The 25,089-nt window shown below is 39.9% G+C and overlaps 1 protein-coding gene across 1 annotated transcript; it reads left to right on the forward strand.

Annotated features, from left to right (window-relative positions):
• Positions 1-1,168: 1,168 nt before the first annotated feature.
• desi2 (desumoylating isopeptidase 2) lies at positions 1,169-25,089 on the forward strand. Its single transcript, XM_002942195.5, has 5 exons — positions 1,169-1,741; positions 11,199-11,271; positions 13,458-13,551; positions 15,885-16,026; positions 22,139-25,089. Exons 1-5 carry the CDS (start codon positions 1,703-1,705, stop codon positions 22,373-22,375), a joined length of 585 nt encoding a protein of 194 aa, XP_002942241.1. The 5' UTR covers positions 1,169-1,702; the 3' UTR covers positions 22,376-25,089.

Below are 25,089 nucleotides of genomic sequence, written 5' to 3' on the forward strand. Positions count from 1 at the left end.
TATATATATATTTAGTTTTAGAAATGTGGTATTACTGAAAATATTAGTGGTGTTTTTTCAATTAAATATGAATTTGTTTCATTCTATTTTAGCGCAGGTACAAATTGACAAAGTAATAATCAAAAATGGCCACTAAGTGTCAGTGTATCCCTTGTATGTCCTTGCAGTTTTTACTTTTTAAGCTTATGAGAAAATATTTGCCCCAGTGGGCACGGTCCTCTCCTTCCCCCTTGCCATTTGTGGGTTAAGTTGCAACTTCGTGGACTATTTGTTAATCCCCACAACACTAGCTGGCAGGAGCAAGTGTCAGCCATAAAAATGCGCACTTTTTACTTTGAGGCTGTTACATGCCAATTACTTAAGCATTCTATCCTATGAACACAAACTGTTCAGAAGAACCCTGGAATTCATATTCATGGTGCTTTATATTGTTCCCAAGAGCATGTTGGAAATAAGATACTGTAAGGTGGAAGTTTTGCTTCTATTTTTAAATATTTTGTAAAAATCTAGATTGTAAGCTCTATGGGGCAGGGACATCTATCCTCTTGCAACTGTGCAACAGTTACCGCAACTGTGCCTTGTATTTTTTGTTATACTTTGTATTTATCTATTATTATTTTAATAACCCCGTTTGTATTAATGTAATCTACTGTACATTGCTGCGTACATAAGTAGCGCTTTATAACTGAAGATATACTGTACATACATACAAATGCCAATTTTAGGAAAGATTTGCAGTTTGGCTGTTTGGAGTACAAAGACATAGCCATTTTGGAAACATTTGAATGAATACTTTTTAAAATATATGTATTTCTCTATAAATGACAAAACTATATATTTTTTGCATTTACCTGGAATACATAGGGCTTTCATATCAATCCTATTTTCGCATAAATAATAATCTTAATATTTTTCTCTTTATTATTAAAAATATGTAATTTGTTCACCTTAAACACCAATAGTAATTTGGATTTCGGTAAATTGCCCCCACAGTCTGGATAATTGAGACAAACACGTGTATTTATGAAGCTTTATGGTGGGAAACATGAAAGTGAAACTAATTGTTTCTACCGCTAAATGCCAACATCATTTTTTCCCAGTGACTGAATCCTGTTTAGTAACTATATGATTTGTCCTACAGGAAGGAGTAGACACAAACGGCTTAGGATTTCCCCCATCCTCTATATTCGCGACATTCCTGACCTCACCCACCCCCTCAGAGAGGCTGAATTTTCCGCTTCGCACATTGAACAAGTTTGAGCCTTGGCGGCCGCCGTACGCTGCTAGCTTGTGGCATTAGGGTTCGGTCTTGGCATTGGGAGGTGCTGATTGCTAGTCCAACTGCAGCCGGGGAAGGACCGGTTTTGCTAGAACAGTTTGCGGTATGCTGTAAAGAAAAGGGCGAGCGGTACAAAGAGAGGATGCTGCGCTTTGTAACCCGTGCCTCCTGTCCACCCCTTATCTTTGATAACGATCCCTCCAGGACTGGCAGCCAGGGGATCCCGGAGTCCTTCTGATACCCACAAGCCCCTTGGGCATTCTTGTCCGGGCCATGACCTGTAACCCGAGCGGCTTTCTTACCCCTCTGCTTACATCAGCAAATTAGTAGCCACCGGGCCGGAAGGCGCTCAGCTTGGCGTGTCCCCACGGCACAGGGATTCCCGTCTTTGTGGTTACCCTGGGTATTGTCAGGAAGGGAAGAATGGCCAACCAGCCCGTCATCCTCAACGTGTATGATATGGTAAGTGAATGGGCCGGTTAGGCGGCCTGTTGCTCCTTACTGGCCATTTGTGTATGTCCGTACTATCCTCTTCCCCGGGCATATAAGCAATCCTAGATCTTCCCATATTTCTACAATCTGCGCTTTCTGTCTTGCTATTCTCATTCTGTGGTCCCCTCATCCCATCGAGCAAGGAAACCCCGGCAGCAGTGCTGTATTGGTACTTATCAATAGGTACGAGCTACTCTACTGCTTACTCCTGTGCTTTAATGCGCTACATCAACAAGAAACAGTATCCACAATTGTACAAAACAGGTATGGGATCTAATAACCGGGATGCTTGGGACCTGGGGTTTATGGATACAAGTTTTTTCCATACTATTTGCTAACAGGCCTTAAATCAACTTTAAAAATGTAAGCATTAACAAAAAATGTTATTCAGTTATCAAAATGCATTCATGTTTAATGTCTTATTACAGAGAAAAAGCAAATACAGGAAATAGCAATGTGGTGTTAATGTATAGGCAACAAGGAGCCTGTGCCTACGGCTAATGCCACACAGGTGCAGCCACATGGAGCAGATTTCAGTGGAGAAATGCATACTCCTATATATATATATATATATATATATATATATATATATATATATATATATATATATAAAAAACACCCATTAGATTGTAAGCTCTATGGGACAGGGACCTCTTTTTATATTAATTTATTAATTATAACGCTTGTCCTCCCTGTGTGTAATTTTGTAAGATTGTACAGCGCTGCATACCCTTGTGGCGCTTTATAAATAAAGTTATACGTACATACATACATACATACACAGGGCCGGAACTAGGGGTAGGCAGAAGAGGCACCTGCCTAGGGCGCAACGATTGGGGGGCGCCAGGCAGGAGCCTCTCCTGCCTACCCCTAGTCTGCGATCCATTTCGCATCGCCCATTGCCCCGCTCTCAAACTGCGCATGCGCGCCAAACAAAACGGGGGGTGCGCGGTGCGGGGGCGTGGTGGCCGACCGGTTGCCTAGGGCGCCCGGTCGGCTCGGCCCGCCCCTGTACATACATACATACATACATACATACATACATACATACACCCCCCCATCCTGCCTGGATACTTGTGGGCTAAATCTGGCAGAGATCCCATAACTGTGTCTAGTTACCTTGCAGTAACAAAGCATCTTGAGGGGATGCAGTGGGTAGCATTGCTACCTTCCACCACTGGAGTGCTATGTGGTTTTGTCACTGCTATGTAAAGGATAATAATAACAATAGGGACACAGGGACATTTTTAATGTTATTATTTATAAAGTGCCATCATATCACACTGCTTTACAAAGTGAAGGGAATGTTATGCTAAATATTTGGGAGAATAAGGCATGGCTAAAGTGCACCACTATTCATATAGTATTTGAGGCGGTTATTACATGTGCAAGTGTTCAACCCAAACAATGTTTGTAAATGCCTTTACGTTTCTAGAGTACAGGTATAGGACCCATTATCCAGAATGCTCAGGACCAATAAGGGATCTTTCTGTAATTTGGATCACAATACATTAAGTATACTTAAAAAATCAATAAAACATTGATTAAACCCAATATAATTATTTTGCATCCAATAAGGATTCATTATATCTTAGATGGGATCAAATATAGGGTACAGTTTTGTTATTACAGAGAAAAAGAAAATCAATTTTAAAAATCTGAATTATTTCATTATAATGGAGTCTATAGGAGACTGGCTTTCTGTAATTCGGAGCTTTCTGGATAACGGGTTTCCAGCTAACGGATCCCATACCTGTACTGGATATCCATGTAGTGTTGGGAGTTATTCAGCATTCATAGGAGGGAAGCAGGTGTAATTGCTGCCATGTTAATGATTTCTTCATTCTTAATTTGTATAGTTTTTGCATGTTGCCTTTATTTCTCGATTGTTAGCTGTGCGGTACAATGCCCTCCCCTGATGTGCAGTGTATGGAATGTAAATAAACAGAATCTTTTTAAAAAAAAAAAATTATCTTTTTTTTTTAATATCCCTATAAAGAGCGGGGTTTCCACTGTCCCCCCCCCCCCCCCATAAATCACTAGTGACTGTAATACCATTAGACAGGTTATGCTGCTGTCTGTAAGTCACTATGGTTGTGGAAAGATAATAACTGCATATATAACCCCCTAGTGGTTTCCATGCTAACCTATGTATCCGATGAGTCACAATATAAAATTGTGTCAGTCCTTCTGTTTGTATCATCTGGGTGCTCTGTCTCTCCATAAGCTGGTCACTGCCATTCAGCCATGTAAAGTAGAAAAGCCTGAGGCAGGCACTCCAGTAAGAATTCAGTATCTCATTATTCCTTTATTAGACTTTTGAATGGAAGCTAGAATACACAAGGTTTTAGGGGGCTGTGTGTGCTGGCTACTCCAAACGTGATGTAAAAAGCCAATAGCAGAGCCAGATGTTAAATTAATGCCTCACAGGAAGGGAATGATTAAAGGGAACCTATTTACTAAAACAGAGTGCGCACTCGAGATGGAGAAAACAATAGTAGTTCTTTAACCAAATCCCCCCCCCCCTTCCCCATCCCCATCCCTGTCAAGCATTCTGCCCATCCCACTGCAAGGGAGCTCCAGTTACAGGTGGCCATGTTGGGGCACAAACATAATATGTCCAATAATGTGCGAATATTTGCACGCGTGTGAAATAGATTGGTCAATGTGCCTGTCAAACACATGCAAAATGCGCAATACACAATGGTAAAGCAAGGGCCAAACAATTGAATTCGCCTACATGCCTCCCCAATATCACCACCCGTAGGTGGGGATATCGGGTGAAGATCCACTCGATTGGCGACATCGCCAAGCGAGCGGCTCTGCCCGTGTATGGCCAGCTTAAAGGTCCCCATACACGGGCCGATTACAGCTGCTGATATCGGTCCCTTGGACCGATTCGGCAGCTTATCGGCCCGTGTAGGGGCAGATCCAAGGGGCCTGGCCGACATCTGGCCTGATCGGCTCGTTGATGCGGTCCCCGAACTGACTGCCCCATTGCCGCGTGCAGAATTCGATCGTTTGGCCCCAGGGCCAAATGATCGAATTCGCCTACATGCCTCCCCGATATCGCCACCCGTAGGTGGGGATATCGGGTGAAGATCCGCTCGCTTGGCGACATCGCCAAGCGAGCGGATCTGCCCGTGTATGGCCAGCTTTAGAGTTGAATTTTCTTCCTGCACTATTGTGGGGTGGTTGAAGGGGACATCTGTGAGGTGACAAGAGGATGGTAAGTAGCAGTTAATTTTGTGATGCTTTTATCTTCAAGACTTCTAGATGCCAGTGCTGCTAGGGCAGTGATCTCCCACATTCTTTCCCAGCTTCATCAGGGCAGGAGTGGGAGATCGGCCAAAAAAAACTCTTGGTTGCCAGGTACTTTACTTATATGTTATAGCTATGGTAAGCACATACAGCATTGGGTCATCAGTGTTGACACAGTGCAGGCCATAGCATGCTATTTTCGTGTGTAAGGTAATTTCAAAGGGTTATGGCTGTTTCAGTTGGGTGCAAAGTATGGAAATTGGGAGACTGGGTTGTTAGGTCAGGGAACTAGGAGAGTAGAGCAAAACTGTTAAACCTGCAGTATTCAGGAGAGTTGACGTGCGCAAATATTTGCTAAAGTGTCTGAAGCAGTAAAAAAAAAAAAAAAAAAAGCATCTTTTTTTCAGGAATTTTGGAAATAATCTCTTTATGTGAATGATGAAATATTGGGAATTACGTGCCAGTATATGTGCAGGAACAATGATGATTATACTCCAATGTGAGTGCAGGAATACTGGGCTGTATATATTGGTGTGAGTGCATGAATACAGCAAGATTTTTGTCAGAGTAATGCTGCTTTACAAATGTAAACAGCAGATTTATGGCCAAGTCCCTGCCAATTTTCTGCGCACAATGGCCTTCCTGCACTCCTTGGCTGCCAACCAACCTGTCCAGGTAATATACCCAAATACATATACATGCATATATTTCTCTGGGTCATGGAAAAACATGTAGAAAACATATACAGGTATATGATCTATTATGCAGAAGGCTCAGGACCTGGGATTTTCCTAATAAGAGGTCTTTCTGTAAGTTGAATCTCCATACCATTTTTATTAAAGGAGAAGGAAAGGCTAATAAAGAGTTAATCTCAAGCTGCAAGCATACCTTCAGTTCGCTCAATAGTGCCCTTAAGTCTCCCCATATTTCTCCTGTTCAGATGATCAGAAGCCAAACAGGAAGAAAAAATGCTGAGCAATGTAAAGAAAGTTCCTATAATGCCTCACTCCTGCACCGAGACCCAGACCAGTGTACATGCTCAGTTAGTTAGACTATGAGGAAGCTTCCTGCTGATTGGCTCAGATCCACATTCCTAAGGGAGGGAGGGAGTGCTTAGCATTCTGGAGGGAGGGGGGAGCAGGAGAGAGGAGAGAGCCGCGTGTCTCTGGCAGAGAAAAACAGACACACAAATCTTTTGACAGAGAACTCAGTGCAGCGTTTCTGTGAGTTGTTATGGCTGTATTTACATAGACCTTTCTGATAAAGCTTACTTAGTTTTTGCCTTTCTTTCTCCTTTAAAGAAAATCATTTAAACATAAAATAAACCCAACAGGATTGTTTTGCTTCCATTAAGCAAAAGGTACTGTTTTATTATCACAGAGAGAAAGGAAATCATTCTTAAAAATGTACGCTATATGATAAATATGGAGCCTATGGGCAACAGCCTTCCTATAATTCAGGGCTATCCGTACAACAGATCCCCCTACTTGTGATTGCATGAGCTTCCCCAGTATCTTCTTTATGGTGGCAGCCTGTGGCTTTTAGGAGATTGGGAGGAGTACTAGTTTGGATACTATAGAACAGTGCTGTCCAACTTATGTTGTACCGAGGGCCGGACTTTTTCCGACCTACGTGGTGGAGGGCCGATAATGGAAGCCAGTTTTGACCACTCCCCTTTTTGAAACCGCACCCACTTGAAACCACACCCATGTTATCACATGACCATACCCATATTAATAGTTGTAGTACAGCAAAAACCTGCCATACTCTGCCTGCCCTACCCTGCCTGTGTGTGCCATACTCTGCCTTCCCTACCCTGCCTGTGTGCCATACTTTCACTGTGTGTGCCATTCTTGGCTGGTTTGTGCCATACTTGGCCTGTGTGTGCCATACTCTGCCTGCCCTACCCTGCCTGTGTGTGCCATACTCTGCCTTCCCTACCCTGCCTGTGTGTGCCATACTCTGCTTGCCCTATGATGCCTGTGTGTATGGCACACACAGGCAGCCTACAGTGACACAATGCTGGCACTGCTCCTACAGTCTGCACAATAACTATATATTAAAAAACTTTTTAATTGAAGTACCACCTCAGTATATGTTCTTTTTGTAGTATGCAGGGATTATTTGTGGGTTTCTACTGCTCCTGAGGTGTGAACAAGGGAACAATGGGGGTGATTACAGCCTGAGCCTGAGGTGTGAACACTGCAGGGGGTGAACAATGCAGAGATTAAAAGGTGTGAACAACACAGGGGATTACATATTTAAACAATACAGCCTGATTACAGCCTGAATCTGAGGTGAGAATCATGCAGGGGGGGCCAGTTAATCACAGGACTGATACCATTTTAAAGCTTACACAAGAGTAAGCCATCAAAGCAGCCAGACAGGTGGGGGGCCACACAGAGGGGGGTCGGCCCGCGGGCCGCCAGTTGGACAGCACTGCTATAGAAGATTGATCTGTGACCATATTTAAGAGGTCGCCATTCAGAGTTTTTTTTCTCTATAGGTCTAAAATAGGACAAATTTCATTCCTGTGTGTTATTTCTCTGCTGTCACTATATACACTCTATTTCCACCAGGTCTGTCTCTTTACATGCTTCTTAATTGTTAAAAATGGACCCTGCAGTTTCCTGTAGAATTAGTCTGTGCTAATACAACTAATGTACACTCAGCGGCAGGAGGTATATAATATGGAAAAACTGAAGACATTTAAGCCTTTAAGCCTACAATGCAAGTGTCTATAGCAGCTAAACCAGTTCTCCATAAATCCAATGCTGCCAGTATACTTATAAGTCTAATGAAACTGCTCTTACTTTAAGATGAGGTTTCAACCATGAACTTGCAAAGCAAAATGTCACCCTGTCTGCACAAACAGGTGGCCATATGTGGCAGATTTTAAGCTGCCGATTTGTCCCCTTCAGACTGATTTAGCAGTTTAGCTGCCCCTGTGTAGGGCCCTCCAACAGGCCTTCCTGATATATAGCTTTAGCAAGGCTATGGACCAGGCCAAGACTGTGGATTCTGTCAAATGGCAGAGGGGCTGCTGTCATAAACACTATTTAAGGGCTGGTAGGGGCTATTTGGCCTCTGTGTACTGAAAATGCCAGGGCCTATTTTGAATCCCAGTCTAGGCTTGTCACAGACAATTTTAGCTTCTAAAGTTTAAACAAGAAGCATAGCCTATTTGTAGCTCCCTGCTAAGGTGAAGATAGGTCAGCCTGGTTGATTACATAGATTATTAAGTATATCTCTGCCCAAGCCCCCCCAAAAAACAGCACTTTTAAACTTTGTTAAAATTTCAATGCTAACAGTAAAACACAGTGTAACCAGTCTGGTAGGAATGGACCCCTGGAGTGAAATATATGTATATAGCTGATCTTTGAACTTTATGCCCGGAGATTAGCAGGTATATACAGTTCCACAAAAAGGCCATAATGATACTTTGTGCTGAGAAGTGTAAATATTTTTGCATAAATGTGATACATATGCTTCTTCAGTCGTGATTGCTTTTCTTGTTTCCTGGAAAATGCTTCTATCTTGTTCACACAGCATGTGTTTCTGCATTGATAGAAGCGGCTAGCATGAGATTAAAGGCTGACACTGTATGTGCAGAATTGCTGCTAATCAATGTAGTGTTAGAGACCACACAATACCCAGTGCACTCTTCATAACTTATGGATGCTTTGTGCATTGGAGAAAATGTATTGATTCTGACATAATTGTAGGCATTTTTAGTCTTTGAATTGCACATCTGTCACTAAGAGGTCATAGTGGAGCTAATGTTATGCTGACTGCATGTAACATTATAGGCAATACAAATATGGCTGAGTTTCCATCTCATGCATCCATTCATGTTTTGTTTGTGTTCTACATCCCCATTGCCCAAACAGGCTGGGACACTGTGTGAAATATGTGTGAGGTTTGATATAATATCCTATATTTTCATATCGATATAATCATATATTCATATATGCATGTATTTTGATAACTTTGATGCTTAGCATATCATACTCCATTTTAGAAATGTATCTCCATTTTGTAACAGCAACCAGCAAGGCTTGAAAATCCCATAATAGTTGTTTTTCCCAAATAGTACCCTTGCACAGCTTGCACCTTGCGAAATATATGCCTTGAAAAACAAGTTAACCTTATTTATGCACTGACGCATCTTCTACTCCTTGTGTCCTCCTTAAAATTCCTGTCCCGCATTGAAGGCCATCTCTGAAGCTAATGAGCTAGGCCAGGGGTAGGGAACCTATGGCTCGGGAGCCAGATGTGGCTCTTTTGATGGCTGCATCTGGCTCACTGCCAAATCTTTAATAAAAAAAATTACGGGGGGCGTGGCCTGCGCTCAGCGGATAGAAGACGTGTTCTAAGGCATAGAACACGTCTTCTATTGGCCGAGCGCAGGCCACACCCTCCTCCGCATCGCATCCAGCATCCTTGGTACCCATCCTACCTTGCCCCGCAGCATCCCTGGCCGAACAGGCCTGAAGCCGCATCATCCTCCACAGGCAGCCGCAAATCAAGGCCCGGCTTAAACATATTGTATGGCTCTCATGGAATTACATTTCAAAATATGTGGTGTTTATGGCTCTCTCAGCCAAAAAGGTTCCCGACCCCTGAGCTAGGCCATCTTTGAAGCTAATGAGGTTCTACTCCATCTTTTTTTTTTTTTTAATAATGGTTCCTTTGTATCTGCATGTATACATGGGGTATAAAAGCTATGATCACATAAGAATAAACTGAACAAGTTTGAACTTCCATTGTGGTTGTGTTCCCGTGCACGTCTTTGTCCTGGCAGGAGGGCTCCCACAGGTCACTAAATTTACAGTTTGCATTCTGTTCTTACATATTGTAAGGGTTCCTGACTGCAATGATTTGCAAATCATTCAAACTCTGTTTTATTGCAGGTAGTACAAAGGAAATGTATTGCATGTTAAAACTGAGAAATTTTATTGCCACCAACACTTTTCACAAAAGTTAGGGCAGGGACATGTTTCCCACTGGGTTGCATCTTTTCTAGTTCTAACAACACTGTTTCCATTTGGGAACTGAGGAGACCAATAGCTGTATTTCTAAAAATGAAATGCTATTCTTGCCTGATACAGGATTCTCCCTGCTCAACATTTCAGGGTGTTACAATTTTTCTTTCATAGTGCGCAAATGTTTTCAATGGGTGACATGTCTGAGCTGTAGGCAGGTCATTTTATTATTCAGCATTACTGGTCCTTTCCAGATGCGCAAGCTCCCCATGCCATATGCACTAATGCACCCCCATACCATCATCAATGCTCGCTTTTGGACTGTGTGCTGATAACAAACCAGATGGTCCTTATCCTCTTTAGTACAGAGGAGATAGTGTCCATGATTTTCAGATTTTAATTTGTAAGCCCACAGGAAAGTTTTTCACTTAACTTGGACCCAGAGAAGCGGCAGTGTTTATTGATCATGTTTATATATAGTATTATCTTTGCATGGTTAAAGTGTTAACTTTTGGGAATGCGGTGATGAATTGTGTTTACAGACATGGTTTTGGAAAGTGTTCCTGATCCCATGCACTGATTTCCACTACAGAATCATGTTTGCTGGCTGGATCCTATTCAGATTTATAACATAAGGCTAATGCCACATTCGCGGAAAAGCCCAGACCAAGAATCAGCCAAACGCTGACATTAGCTTTTTTTCTCTTTGCCCGCACACACGGCAGATATCTTTTCCAAAATGCAAGTTTAAGTTTTCGTGTTTAAATGCCAACATCAGCCCTTGTGTGGCATTAGCCTAAAGGTCAGAGTAACTAACAGACTACCAGTGGGGCAACCTTTTTTAGGTGTGTCCTTAGTTATTCCCAAATGTATCTGTAAGAATATAGTGGCTGTTAACATGTTAAAAAATAAATAAATACATTTTTAAAAGTCTGTCCATGATTTTTCATTAAGACTACCTATAAATTTGATAGATTTGTTTATATTTGGTTGTGCACAGTGTTTGCATTATATAGACCAAAATATAAAAATGCCAGCCACAAGAACACAGGGTATACATGCGCCATGTCAAATGGCTCCTAAAGGAATCTACCCTAATATGTTTGTATCACAAGGATCTTAAATCAGTCTAAATAAAATATATAAAATATATCTTGATGTATGTTTCTCTTTTCTTTCAGTACTGGATTAATGAATATACATCCTCCCTCGGAATAGGTGTTTTCCACTCTGGAATTCAGGTATATGGAAGAGGTAGGTACAAATACTGAATGAGTAACAGCAGCAGAGTAGCACAAATCATACTGTACACTTTTCCATATAGTTGATATGTTATGAAGGCAAAATATCAGAAATTATATTTTATTTTGGCAACCCACAGCATCTCCTATGGCCCGAAGCTGTATGTGTTTTTCTGTGTAGTTAATTTTCTCCAGAAAACTATATATTTTTTTAAAGTACACATTTTGACAAATTTAAAATCCTAAATATAGCTACTCCAAAATGCAAACATGCTAGTCACTCTGTGCAGTAAAATTACTGAAAAAAGAATATGCTTTTTGGAGAAACCTTTCCCCCAAACATTCAATACAGTCCATACAGTGGTGTCAGACTTAAAGAAGAAGAAAAGTCTCAATCACAGAGGGTGCCAAAGATATTCACTCCCTGGTGATTGCAATCACTTACCCAATACTCTTTACTAGTGGTATTTGGACACCTGGGGAACCGTCGTGCAGTCCCTTTCTACTGCTTCTACTTTTTTTCAATCCCCTGGGGCTGATGCATGCCCACGAGTGAAAAAGGTTGGGTTGTTTTTTTTTGTTTTTTTTTTTTATATATAGGGGCTGATTTACTTACCCACGAACGGGTCGAATGGAGTCCGATTGCGTTTTTTTCGTAATGATCGGTATTTTGCGATTTTTTTCGTATGTTTTGCGATTTTTTCGGATTCTTTACGAATTTTTCGTTACCAATACGATTTTTGCGTAAAAACGCGAGTTTTCGTATCCATTACGAAAGTTGCGTAAAAAGTTGCGCATTTTTCGTAGCGTTAAAACTTACGCGAAAAGTTGCGCATTTTTCGTAGCTTTAAGTTTTAACGCTACGAAAAATGCGCAACTTTTCGCATAAGTTTTAACGCTACGAAAAATGCGCAACTTTTTACGCAACTTTCGTAATGGATACGAAAAACTCGCGTTTTTACGCAAAAATCTTATTGGTAACGAAAAAATCGCAAAACATACTAAAAAGTCGCAAAATGTTCGTTTTCAAGTCGGAACTTTTCCAATTCGGGTCGGATTCGTGGGTTAGTAAATCAGCCCCATAATGTTCAGCTTTTCCCTCTACTGAGCATGCACACCCATGTGGAAAAAGAAGAAGCAGAATGTGGATCTCTCCGTGGTGTTCAGTATAGAGTACCCCAGGCCAGAGTAGTTTTCTTTAAACCATAGCACCGGTTATCAGGTAGGTGACTCCAGTCACTAACATTAGGCAAACCCCCAGTGACTGTGTCTTTCCTTCTCCTTTAAAGTAGAGGGGGGCTGCATTGGTCCTTCAAAAGGTTCTGCCCCTCTAGTGGAATAGTACTAAATGTTATGGAGACTGTTTTGACATGTAATGTTAGCCTATGGCTAGGCACTATATGAGACCAGGAAATGCATAAGGCTTTTCATAATTAACAACTTTTTTTTAAAAAATATTAGTACATTTTATTCTTACAAATCTGTTGTGTTCGGGTCCTGCTTGTGCATTCAAGAATTTCCCACCCTCTATGCTAAAGGCTCAGGTATGAGCACCTGGGCCCAGCACTTACATTAGTGAGTTTACTCATTCATGCAGGCCCATATTTGCTTTATATTTACTAGCTCCTTCATAAAACACAAATGTGAAAGAATTAAGAAAACATACAGTCTTATGAGTGTTATAAAGGATAAAGTCATTTTAATGTGCCTTTAAATATGTAATTTTACCTATTTTGGGGTAAAAAAGGTGAAAAGGGAGAAAGAGGGAGGACAGAGGAATAATAACGCTCAGTCTCCTCTACACTTAATATTGCAGTGGAGACTGAGGGGGTAGCAGGATGGCTGCAGATGGCTGGACAGGTATCCTGAAACATCTTTGGATTTGAAAACAGTGCAAAATGTCTTTTAATGTCTTTTTCTATTAATTTTTTGAATGTAGCTTTACTAGGGATAGGTATAGTTGATATAAGAATTTATATTGTATAAGTCAATCAAGGGAGGATATTAGAAATTGGTTCTATATTGCTTCTCTAAATTGATAGCTGACAAGTCTACTAGTGCATTCCCCACCCCGAACCGAATAAGGTATGTTTGAAATAAGAAACATCTGTTTCTTATTTCATTTCAATATACTTTGTACTCTGTTTTTAATAACAGCAGGGCTGCAACTAACATTTGTGTATTTGTGTTTCTCTAAAGAGTTTGCTTATGGTGGACACCCCTATCCATTCTCTGGTATATTTGAAATCTCTCCGGGAGATTCCAGCGAACTGGGAGACACTTTCAAATTTAAGTAAGTATTGGTATATAATTTGCTCTGTGGATGGAACTTTGTGTATATTTCTAAAGTGACTTCTGATCTTATTCTACCCTATTTTCTCTTCCTTTCCAAGGTTCATTGTTTTATGATTTTTGATCTTTTTTTCAGTCTGTTGAGCTGTGTTTTTCCCTGTATTGTGTCCTGTCCTTCATTTATGTTTTTCACCATCCTACACTGACCTTTAAAGGATAGATATACCCTACATATAGCTAATTGTCTAATTGCTCAGGAGCACTTTTGCAATTTACATTTTTTAACACGGCTAACATCATGAATGTATACAAGTGGAGCACATCCTGCTCTTTTGCTGGGGCCTCTTAGATTACTGAAGCAAGAAGCAGCTCCTGGTGCTACCTGCTCAGTTCATTTGCTCAGTTGCTTCTTTGTATCTTACTGCACTGTGTTGCTCCTACAATTTGCAAATTGGTGTACAAACTGTATTAAAGGAGGCATAGGCTGTAACAGGTCAGAATAATGTAGCGTGGAGGATTTGACATTTTAACTGAACAAATGGCAGAGAGATGATGGTAAGTGGATTACAAGTGGCTGCGGGTGAATGAATAAAGATTTTTATTATATGCATATATAAATGTAGGTTATGTGGCTATAGCAGCCTCTAGAACACAAAGATAGGCAGCTGCTCTACCCTCTTTTAAAAGGCAAATTTTCATTTTATTTTATACTTGTAAGTATTCTGTAGCACCCAAAGAATTTTGTCAACAGTACTTTTACATTGACCTTAGGAACTGCAGCTGAGAGTGGGTGGCACTGAAGTTTGTTACAAGCCTGTAACTGTGATTAATTATGTGTTCAGTATATGATAAGGCATTGCAAAACCCATTATTATCCTGCTTCTTCAGCTAAATATAAAAGACTCACTAAAATTTAATGGCATGCATGTAGGAGGAAATGCAGTGCGCACCTCAATAATAATGTAACGCAGGGTGCAGCAGCTGGGGGTAGGTCTGGCCAGTAACATCACAAGATCACAGGGATGTTACAACTCAGCTTAGATTTTGTGTTAAAAGCAGTGGCATAACTATAGAGTCACTAATGTGACCATTGGCCCACAACCTGTATCACTAAATCGGGCTAAGATCTGCCTGGCAACCTGGCCACAAAAGCATATCCTAGTTCAGGGGTCGGGAACCTTTTTGGCTGAGAGAGCCATAAACACCACATATTTTAAAATGTAATTCTGTGAGAGCCATACAATATGTTTGGCCGCGGATGCTGCAGTAGGGTGGGTCCCAAGGTGCCGGATGCGATGCAGAGGAGGGAGTGGCCTCGCTCAGGAATAGAAGATGTGTTCTAAGGCTTAGAACATGTCTTCTATCCGCCGAGCGCAGGGGCAAGGTAGGGTGGGTCCCAAGGATGCCAGATGCGATGTGGAGGACGGCATGGCCTGTGCTCCACGTTATTTTATTTATTAAAGATTTGGCAGCGAGCCAGATGCAGCCATCAAAAGAGCCACATATGGCTCCCCGAGCCTTAGGTTCCCTACCCCTGTCCTAGTTTATATGGCCAGATTTACCAAGTGGACAAATACTAGCTTAAAGGGGTAGTTTACCTTTAAGTTAACTTTTAGTATGCTATACATGGCAGATTCTTACCAACTTTGCAAATGGTCTTCTATTTTCTTATAGTTTTTTAATTATTTGCCGCCTTTTTCTTACTTTTTCCATCTTTCAAATGACGGTCACTGACCCCAGCAGGCAAAAACTATTGTTTTGTGATGCTACAGTTTTATTGTTTTTGCTACTTTTTATTACTTATCTTTGTATTTATGTCCTCTCCTATTAAGATTCCAGTCTCTTATATAATCTACTGCCCAGTAAAGGTAGGGTAAATTGGGTTATAGCAACCAGATAGCTGCTGAAATTTAAAACTGGAGAGCTGCTAAACAAAAAGGTCAATAATCGAAAAGCCACAGAAAATATAAAAAATGAAGAACATTTGCAAATTGTCTCAGAATATCAATCATTAGATCATACTAAAAGTTAATTTTAAGGTGAACAATCCCTTTAATACAGAGGAAGATATAGGCCAATGATTTTGAGACAAAATTGCTTGCTGTACAAATGTTCTTCACCTGACTCCAGTCTTTATCCTTTTTTCTTGTAATATATAGGATGTTTTATTCTATTTTTACAGTTATAGGCACAGTGATAGAGTATCCTATATCAGGGTAATGCAATGCATAGGTCTCTTTTAGACTTCGTTTACTTCTGGCATAGCAGATAAAATCTTTAGCATCTAAAAGCATTCTGCCTGTTCCATTAATCTTTCTGTTCATTATTTTGTAGAGAAGCGATAGCCCTGGGGAGCACAGATTTTACAGAAAATGATATTGAAAAAATAATAGAGGAACTAGGAAAAGAATTCAAAGGAAATGCCTATCATCTCATGCACAAAAACTGCAACCACTTCTCATCAGCTTTATCAGAGGTAAGCTGGCTTTTGTTTTATAACTGAAATATATTAATGCTTGGTGTATGGTTAACATAACATTAATACATGCAAGTGACTGGGCTACTTGTCCAAGCTGTTCTCAAAATATTTAGTTTACTATGATACTTTAGGCTAGATCACTTGTATCCAAATGTAGTCCAGAAAGTTAATTTACAGATTAAATCACAAATATAGGTATGGAACCTATTATCAAGAATGCTCAGGCCGGGCTCAGGGCTAATGTCCCACAGAGACAGGCAACTAATCTCTTCAAAATGCCAGTGGAAAGGCCTATGCAATGCTTCCATTTTCCATTGTGTTTTGTGAAGTTGCCTGCAGGAGGAAACTTTGCACGACTTTGGAAAGCTGAAGCAATGTGTACATCTTTGCACCAGCATTTTGAAGAGATTAGTTGTCTGCGATAGCAGAGATTTTTTACGGGCAACTAATCTCTCCATGGGACATTTTAAAAGTCTCCTAACAATAATATTTTAGTTGCGATCAAGTACAAGGCACTGTTTTATTATTACAGAGAAAAGGGAAATCATTTTTAAAAATTACAATTACAGTTTAAAGTGGAGTCTATGGGAGATGGCCTTCCCATAATTCGGAGCTTTCTAGAATACAGGTTTCTGGATAACTGTACAAAGTGCAATAATATTAATCCAAATTGAAATAAAGGTATGGGACTTTTTATCCAGAATGTTCGGGACCTGCGTTTTTTTCTGAATAAGTAAGTGGTCTTTTCATAATTTCGATCACCATACTTTAAGCCTATTTAAAAAGAATCATTCAAACATTAAATAAACCCAATATGACTGTTTTGCTTCCAATAAGGATTAATTATATCTAAGTTGGGATCAAATACAAGGTACTGTTTTATTATTATTAAATCATTTTTAGAAATTTTAATAATTTGATTATAGTGGGGTCTATGGGATATTTCCTTCCCATAATTTGGAGCTTTCTAGATAATGGGTCTTCAGGTAACAGATCCTGTACTTATATATTTTAATACTATTCACAAAGCCACTGGTGCCTTGCACCTAAACTCCAATCATCTTTGCTTTGCTGAATAAGGTGCATAGTACAAGGCACATAGACACAAAAGATCCCTGAAATTGACACCACTTGTTGCTTCAATGGCCCCCTTTGTTGTGTCTATACACTTATTTGACGTGCACTTAAAGGGGACCTGTCACCCTAAAAAATAATTCCAGATTTCAATTGTGTTTGTCAAGCAAAATAAGCTTCACTTACATCATATAAATTAGTTTAATCTTATTTTCTTCAGCCTTGGAATTCACAGTTGCAGCAAGCAGGCAGTTACAGTAGTAACTGTTATTAAGGCAAGCTTTGCATCGTGTCAAAATCTTGTTTCTGTGCCAGTATGGGGGGGGGGCCTGATACCCATATCCATGCACTGGTTACAAAATTAGATTGTGAGAAGGTAGGGGTAATGTGAGGAGTGCAGCAACATCTAATAAGTTGTGAATTGAAAGTGAAAGTAACTGCCAGCCGCACCTCTATGACTAAGGCATAGAGGTGGTGCAGACAATATGTGATTGACAGTTGGGATTTTTAAATTCTTTTATAATGGGTATGGATGTTTTAATAAAAAAATGAGTTTGGGGTTCATAATTAGTTTGAAATTGGCTTTTATTATACAGCTCTTTTATGCCTGAGTGACTAGTCCACTTTAATGGACTGTGCACTAACTAATGCTGAAATAGGGTAGAAAACCCTGAATTGTGGGTAAAAAAATCTTGCTAATTTGCATCTATTTTTGTAATGCATTTGGGTAAACAAACGCTCAGATCTGAACTATTGCCTATTGGCACAGCTGGCTGCCTTGGTTGTGACCTGCCGAAATTCCTTGTTTGTGTTGCATACAGCAAATGATCATCTGTCATATAATATGAACTGGTTGTCTCAATTAGAAGAAGAGAAATGCTTTTCTTGCTGATCAGTCCTCCTAAATCAATGTCTATGCTAGCAGAGAGGCAGTTGTGAACTTCAGCTTCTACTTTGTGTTTTGTTACTGCATAGATTTTTCTGTGATAGTGGCACGTTATCCAATATACCTGACAGTCACAGGCTAGATTATAAGTAAAATGAGAATGATGATGTCTGAGGCAGAAGTTAGAAATTGGTTTGAGTGGCTAGTGAATGGATAGGTTGCAGGTCCGGACTGGAATTCACAATAGGCCCTGGCATTTCAAGTACACAGAAGGCGAAACATCTATCTTATTGCAGCCCCTCTGGCATTTGCCAGAATCCACAGGTTGCCAGTCTGGGCCTGATTGGTTGTGCACCTTTGTAAATAGTCTGCATATATGCTAAATGTGTGTTTCCTTAGCCCTCCTCAGTAGCCAGTTTGGATCTGTACAGAAGTGTACAAAAAGTAGGATCAACCACTAGGCAGAGGGTTCCCACTCGCTGTGACCCTCTCCTCACATGTATGTAAGAAAGGAACCGGGGTAGGAATCCAGGTTTCACTCTCAGCATTCTATTTTTGTGAAATGATCTGTTGACTGAAATTTACCTGTGGGTACGCTTCAGCCTGTAAGGTTTTCCCTTGCAGATGTGAAACTTCGATTTATTCTGGGATTCCTTTTTTTTTTTTTTTTTAAAGTAGAGAGTAAAGTGGTCAGGCCTGTTAGGGCTGGATTCTACTACAGTAGCCCCAAAGCTTTAGGATCTGGGATGTCCCGTCTGTGTCCAGTGGTTGTGCAGTGTGTTCAGCATCGGACTAACAAAAATTGAGTTTAGTCAACTTTTTAAATCATTGAGCAGTTGCAGTCTATTGTTAAGCAAAATTACCAGATTCTTTCTGCAGTTCATCTGTTAAGAATCAGCAGAATGCACATCTTCCAGAGCTAATTATTAACTCTCTTCTATGCTCTCAGCAGACTGTAGTTGCTAATGTTGCACACATTCAGTGCACATATATCCTAAAAACCATCAGCTACAGCATGGGGATAAAGGGATTTGATTTTAAAGGCACAGTCATTTCAAACAATTAAAGTGCTTTAGTTTAATTAAAATTTAATTTACTGTTGCCCTGCACTGGTAAAACTGGTGCGTTTGCTTCAGAAATGCTACTGTAGTTTTTTGTAAATAAATTGCTGTGTAGCCATGGGGGCAGCCATTCAGACTAGAAATGGAGAAAAGGCACAGGTTACATTGCAGATAAGCTCTGTAAAATACAGTGGGTCTAGATTCCTATGTAACAACTAAACCAATTGTATTCTACAGTTATCTGCTATTTAACCAGCTTGAATGGCTTTCCCTTATGGCTACACAGCAGCTTATTTATATAATATATAGTACAAGTATAACACCTGTTATCCAGAATGCTTGGGACCTGGGGGTTTCTGGAGAAGTAATCTTTCTGTAAGGAATCTCCATACCTTAATTTTACAAAAAAAATTCACTTAAAGGGAATGGAAAGGCAAAGTCACTTGTACCCCGGGCTGGTGCTGTTTTCTCCTAACAGGGGCACCAGCCCGGGGTACAAGGTAAGCAATTAAAGTCACTTGGGGGTGACTAACATTTTGGCACCCCCAAGTGACTTTGCCTTTCCTTCTCCTTTAAATATTAATCAAACCCAACATGATTGTTCTACCTCCAATAATGATTATTTATATCTTAGCCAGGATCAAGTACATGGTACTTTTGCATTATTGCAAAGTAAAAGTAAATCATTTAAAAAAAAAAAAAAAGAGATGTTTTCTTATAATGGAGTCTACTGGAGATGGCCTTTCGGGTTTTCCAGATAATGGATCCCATACCTGTAGTGTTTCTGAAGCAAAATCCAATTTTGTGCTATTTGGATCGTGGTGGAGTGCCGACGTTTCTCTAAATACTGTGCACCAGGTGGAACAGAGTGGAAAGGCCAGGGTGTGCTGGTGAGCACACCCTGGCCTTTCCACTCTGTTCCACCTGGTGCACAGTATTTAGAGAAACGTCGGCACTCCACCACGATCCAAATAGCACAAAATACCGGCACAACAGGATTTGTTTTAGCGGGATAAACCCTGCTGATTTTAATAGTAGCAAACCATGTAACGTTTCGGGGGCACGAAGGGGCGTGTTCCGTATAAATTGTATCTTATTGATCAGTTCAGGTATAGTTGGCATTGTGGGAGATTTCCAGTGGGCTGCTATGAGGCAGCGTGTCATTACTTTGTATTTTAAAACACACTCTTTTTGATGTTACTGTTCTTTTAGGAATACTTTTTTTTCTGAAATCTGTGTACCCCAAAATAAGGGGGGTACAGTAGTCAGAGGAAGTAAAAAATAACATTTTGCTATGTTTTCTGTTCGCAGTGTGTCATAAGTTGCACAAACATAAGCCTTAGAGGGGATATTGCATGCATCAGGGTTCCTCTGTATCCCAAATTGTTGCAGCCTGCATTGTGCCTCTGAGCTGATCAGTAAACCAATCCATACTAAGAATACATCACCACACACTAGTTTATACCAGTGCAGTGTGGATAGACAGGCAGTCTGCTGTGTAGCCATGTTGGCTTTTACTTTAGTAAATACTAAAAGTATTTAAGCAGGGAGATAAACAAAAGGAAAATGTCATTAATGGATTTATACAAAACAAGAAAATTAAAAATTTCTCATATAAAATAGATATTTGTTTAGTTTATTTGTGGGTGCTGAATGAACAGACTAATAACGGAGCTTATAATAAAGTGCCCTCTAGCACAATACTAGGAGTCTGTTCTTAGTATGTTCCTTAATAAAGGTCTACTTATTGTCACTGTCATGGCTATGGGGTTTCTCTGCCTTCCCATGATTCCACTTTTTTAATGGAGAATGCAAGTCAAAAATCAAAAAGCATACTGCCCAATAGTCCTCCTATTGTTTAGTAAAAACGCCACACTTTTGGCTCACCTAATCACATATTTACTCAGTCACACTTACTTCACATTTTCTAGAACAGGCAGCCATCTCTAAAAAGGTATTCTCCCTTCCTTTCCCTCCTTGCTTCATACTGCACATGTGTTTCATTCCCTCCCCCCCTCCCCTCTGCCAGATCCGCTTCTGATTGGCTGGTGGGCATGTGTAGCTCAGAACAGGAGACAGGATCAAGTTACACACATGCTTAGAGAATAGGAAGGCTGCCGCTGGCACCTACAGGAAGGGGAGAGAGATTTCAGTGATGTCACTGTAGTCTTCACACTGCTGTAGGCTGCCAGCACCATATCTCAGAGAAGCAAGCAGGGATCTGGGAATTTAGATATGCAGTAAGTACTTAAAAAGAATGCCTTTAGACTTTAGATTTATATTAACCTTTCATTGTCCTTTAAATGCACATTATACCCCCCTCTTTCAACATTAGTTCAATAAATAGGACAGAATTATTTGTATGCGCATATTGCACTGTATTCAGCAAAATTACTGCTTTAATTAAAAAATATGCAAACAATAAAATAGTCCTTCTGTATAACAAGCTGTTCCTTGCCTGAAAGCCGAGGGGCAATGACACAATGGAAGCTTTGTCCCTCACATGAAATCATTGGTGACAGTATCCCTGAAAATGGCCTACAATTGCCATGCATTGGAATCTCAGTGAGCAGGTAATACTCTCTTTTACTGACACAGCCTCAGAAATGGAAGGGCGTTTTGGGTATTTTGTTGCCTTTGCAAGCTGTATCTGGGGGGAAGGGATGGGTTTGTTTATATAGAGGCTTCTCAGTGTATTGACTTTATTTCTAGATGTTGAGAACCATACCTACATGTCTTATTTATGTTGTAAGAATGTGAGTTTGATGGTTAACCCAGACTGGACTGTAGCAGAATATACTACAAAATGGTAATGTATCCGTGTAAATTGTTGATTTTGAATTGTTTGAATTGTTGATCTCTATTAATGTATGTTTGAAGAGGTAGTTGGTTTGTCTCCTAGTGCCTAGTAGTGGTGAAAGAAAATAATATAAGCCTGCCTTCTAATATTCCTCAAGGCAAATATTTTGTATTGTTTTGAAAATAAAATGGATAGTGTGTGTGTAGCCATGAGTTAAAATACCACCAAAATAATTACACTAAAAAAAAATGCCAACCCCTTGTGTCTCCTCTTATATCTTTTCCACAGATCCTCTGCGGGAAAGAGATTCCGCGTTGGGTTAACAGACTAGCCTACTTCAGTTCCTGTGTCCCATTTTTGCAAAGCTGCCTACCCAAGGAATGGCTGACCCCGGCTGCTTTGCAGTCTAGCATAAGCCAGGAACTCCAAGAAGAACTGGAGGAAGCTGAAGATGCTGCTGCGTCAGCCACAGCCTCCACCTCCACGACTGCAATGCCTAGACCTGGGCGCCACACAAAACTATAGGAGAATACCTTTGGGGGACCTTCAAGGAGAAGAATGAATTAGCAACGTTTAGCAACGTGATCTCCAGCAACTGATAATTCCTTTCCAACAATTGGGATGTGAGAACACAACATTTTCCTTCTCAGCTCAGGATCCTATTTGTATTCAGCAAAATACATGTGATGAAACATGTTAAAGCCACTTTGTCATCCATTTGTTATTGCTCCTATATTATATCATACATGTCCTGCCTTTGTTTTAGTAATTGTGTTATGTATATTTTTTCAGTATTTTGGATTGTTATGGTTTACAAGTCTCACTGCATCTCACTGCTATCAAAAGAAAGGGATAAAAATATGGTTGTTATGGTCTTTTACCTCATATTTACAGATATATACAAATATAAGTGTAATGCAGCAACACAACTGCTTACAGATGTTTAGGGCAGGTTTCATACAAGGGCTTAAGTGGCTTTTCTAGGCTCCTACTCTGTATAAGGCATTTGCCAGATCCGTTGCTTTTTCACCTGAGGGAAAGCTTGCGTTGCTGGCATATAAAGCACACAAAGCCAAACAAGGGAAGGTAAAATCACTGGTTGCACTTTAGCAGTTTTTTTCTTCCTCTTTATAATGTACTGCTAAATAACACTAATCTAGCCATGCTATTCAACCATAGCCAACTGATACTGAATGCCCATCGGCCATTGGAGTGAGTTGTTTGCACTGTTAATGCAGTTGTTGAGGAGGCAGAACAGGTTGGCCAGTAACACCACTAGCACATGTATGGCGTTCATCAGTAGGGGTTGTGTTATCAAAATGGCTGTTATGATAATTGCCTTTCGTTCAGGGGACATATTTATCAAGGGTGAATCTAATGATGTTTGCGGTCACCTGCTTCTTAATTTATCCTCTCAATAATTCCATAGGAGTCAACTATACTGGGGAGAAAAATGTGGAAACAATTAACCCAAAATTGGTTTTGGGTTGAATTGCATTATTTAATGTGGCCCAATGTATCTCAGACCTCAAAGATTGAATACAGACATATTCAGGTGCATTATTTATATGTTGTGCTGGTTGTTCTGGCAGAGTACAGGAATTAAATTATATATACAGGTATGGGACCTATTATTCAGAATGCTCGATACCTGGGGTGTGAATCTCTGAACTTTGGGCCTTCAGTAGGAATGAATTATATCTTAGTTAAGATCCAGTACAAGCTACTGTTTTATTATTACAAAGAAAAGGGAAATTAGTCTGAAGATTTCAATTATTTAAATACGATGGAAGATGGCTTTCCTGTAATTCAGAGCATTCTTGGTAACAGATCCTTAGCTGTATGTACTATAGAAATAATTTATTTCATTTGTTTATGCAGTTAAAAGTAGAGTTTGGGCACTACTACTATTTCCTGTGTTTTAAAGATGGTGAAATAAAATGTAACTGCATTTGCAAATATTTTGTTTTAATGACTATAAGTAGTCGTTTCCTACTTTTCACCTACAAAATTAACTAAAAATGTCAATTGGCCAAATAAAGCCAGTTGTCAGGGGGTGCCCAAACTTTTTCTTTTAATTGTATAAAATGGCAGTGAATAACTAATTGTAAACATTGGTTGTCATAGAAACCAAATGTTGGAGGGAGAAATCAATCCTCTCTGATGCATGAATCCTATATTTTATTGTGATGTGGTGTTGCAAGCTCCAAAAGAATTGCTATTCACTTTTGTTGTAGAAAACCTAGCACATCTCTAACTTTTGCCTAATGGTGTCAGTAACCCCAAAGGTCAAACATTTTGCTCTGAAACTGAAGTTTTTTTTCTGTTGCACAAATGCCCTTTACATTGTTACACACCCGACTGTCATAAATATTTGCCTTTTATTAAAGGGGCAGTTCACCTTTACAGTTGGTATTTGTTATTTAGCTCTTTTTCAGCAGCTCTCCAGTTTGGTATTTTAGCTGCTATCTGGTTACTAGGGTCTTATTTACCCTAGCAACCGGGAAATAGATTGAATATGAATAGGAGTGGGCCTGCTTAGAAAGAATTGGAATAAAAAGTAACAATAAAATTGTAGCCCTACAGAGCAATCATGTTTGGCTCCTATTTGAAAGCTGGAAAGAAAAGAAAAAGCCAAATAATTCAAAAACTATAAAGAATAAATAATAAAAACCTATTGCAAAGTTGGCATAAGACATTCTATAACATACTAAAACCTAACTTAAAGGTGAAACACCCCTTTAAGAAAGCTCTCACAAGACTGGTGGTCACATATATAAGTGTAGCCATGTCTTGATAGGGTTCATACTTGACAAAATATGCAGGGGTTTATATAACAATGTTATGGACCATCTTCTATTATAATAGTGTTTTAGGCCAATGAACCACAGTTTTATCAAATACACTGTCAGAATCATTATGTTCCTTTTGTCCTGGAATCTATATTCCAATCTACATATTGTTTCTGTGTTTACATTAGCATTTCATATTCATATTAATGTTAGAATTGTGCAGAGACTGTGTACTGACCCACCAAAGAGAAGGGTACATCTGTTGTAGCGCCTCGTGGTATTATATTGAGCTGGACCACAGGCAAGTATTCAGCTGTTACACACATTTGAAGTCCTTAAGTGAAATTAAGGTGCCCGTCACTTTGTACACTGGTGAAATCCGAATTGTGAAGTATTTTTGTAACTACATTTTAAGTGTAATAAATTTGGGTGCAGATTTGTTAGTAA

This window comes from Xenopus tropicalis, chromosome 5 (assembly GCF_000004195.4).
Source record: "Xenopus tropicalis strain Nigerian chromosome 5, UCB_Xtro_10.0, whole genome shotgun sequence".
Taxonomy (NCBI): Eukaryota; Metazoa; Chordata; class Amphibia; order Anura; family Pipidae; genus Xenopus; species Xenopus tropicalis.

Bases quoted from the DNA above. Each gene is read 5' to 3' on its own strand.
- desi2 (XM_002942195.5), top strand. From the start codon at position 1,703: ATGGCCAACCAGCCCGTCATCCTCAACGTGTATGATATG. The intron at 1,742-11,198 runs GTAAGTGAATGG...CTTTTCTTTCAG, and splicing joins TCCTCAACGTGTATGATATG to TACTGGATTAATGAATATAC. The intron at 13,552-15,884 runs GTAAGTATTGGT...ATTATTTTGTAG, and splicing joins GGAGACACTTTCAAATTTAA to AGAAGCGATAGCCCTGGGGA.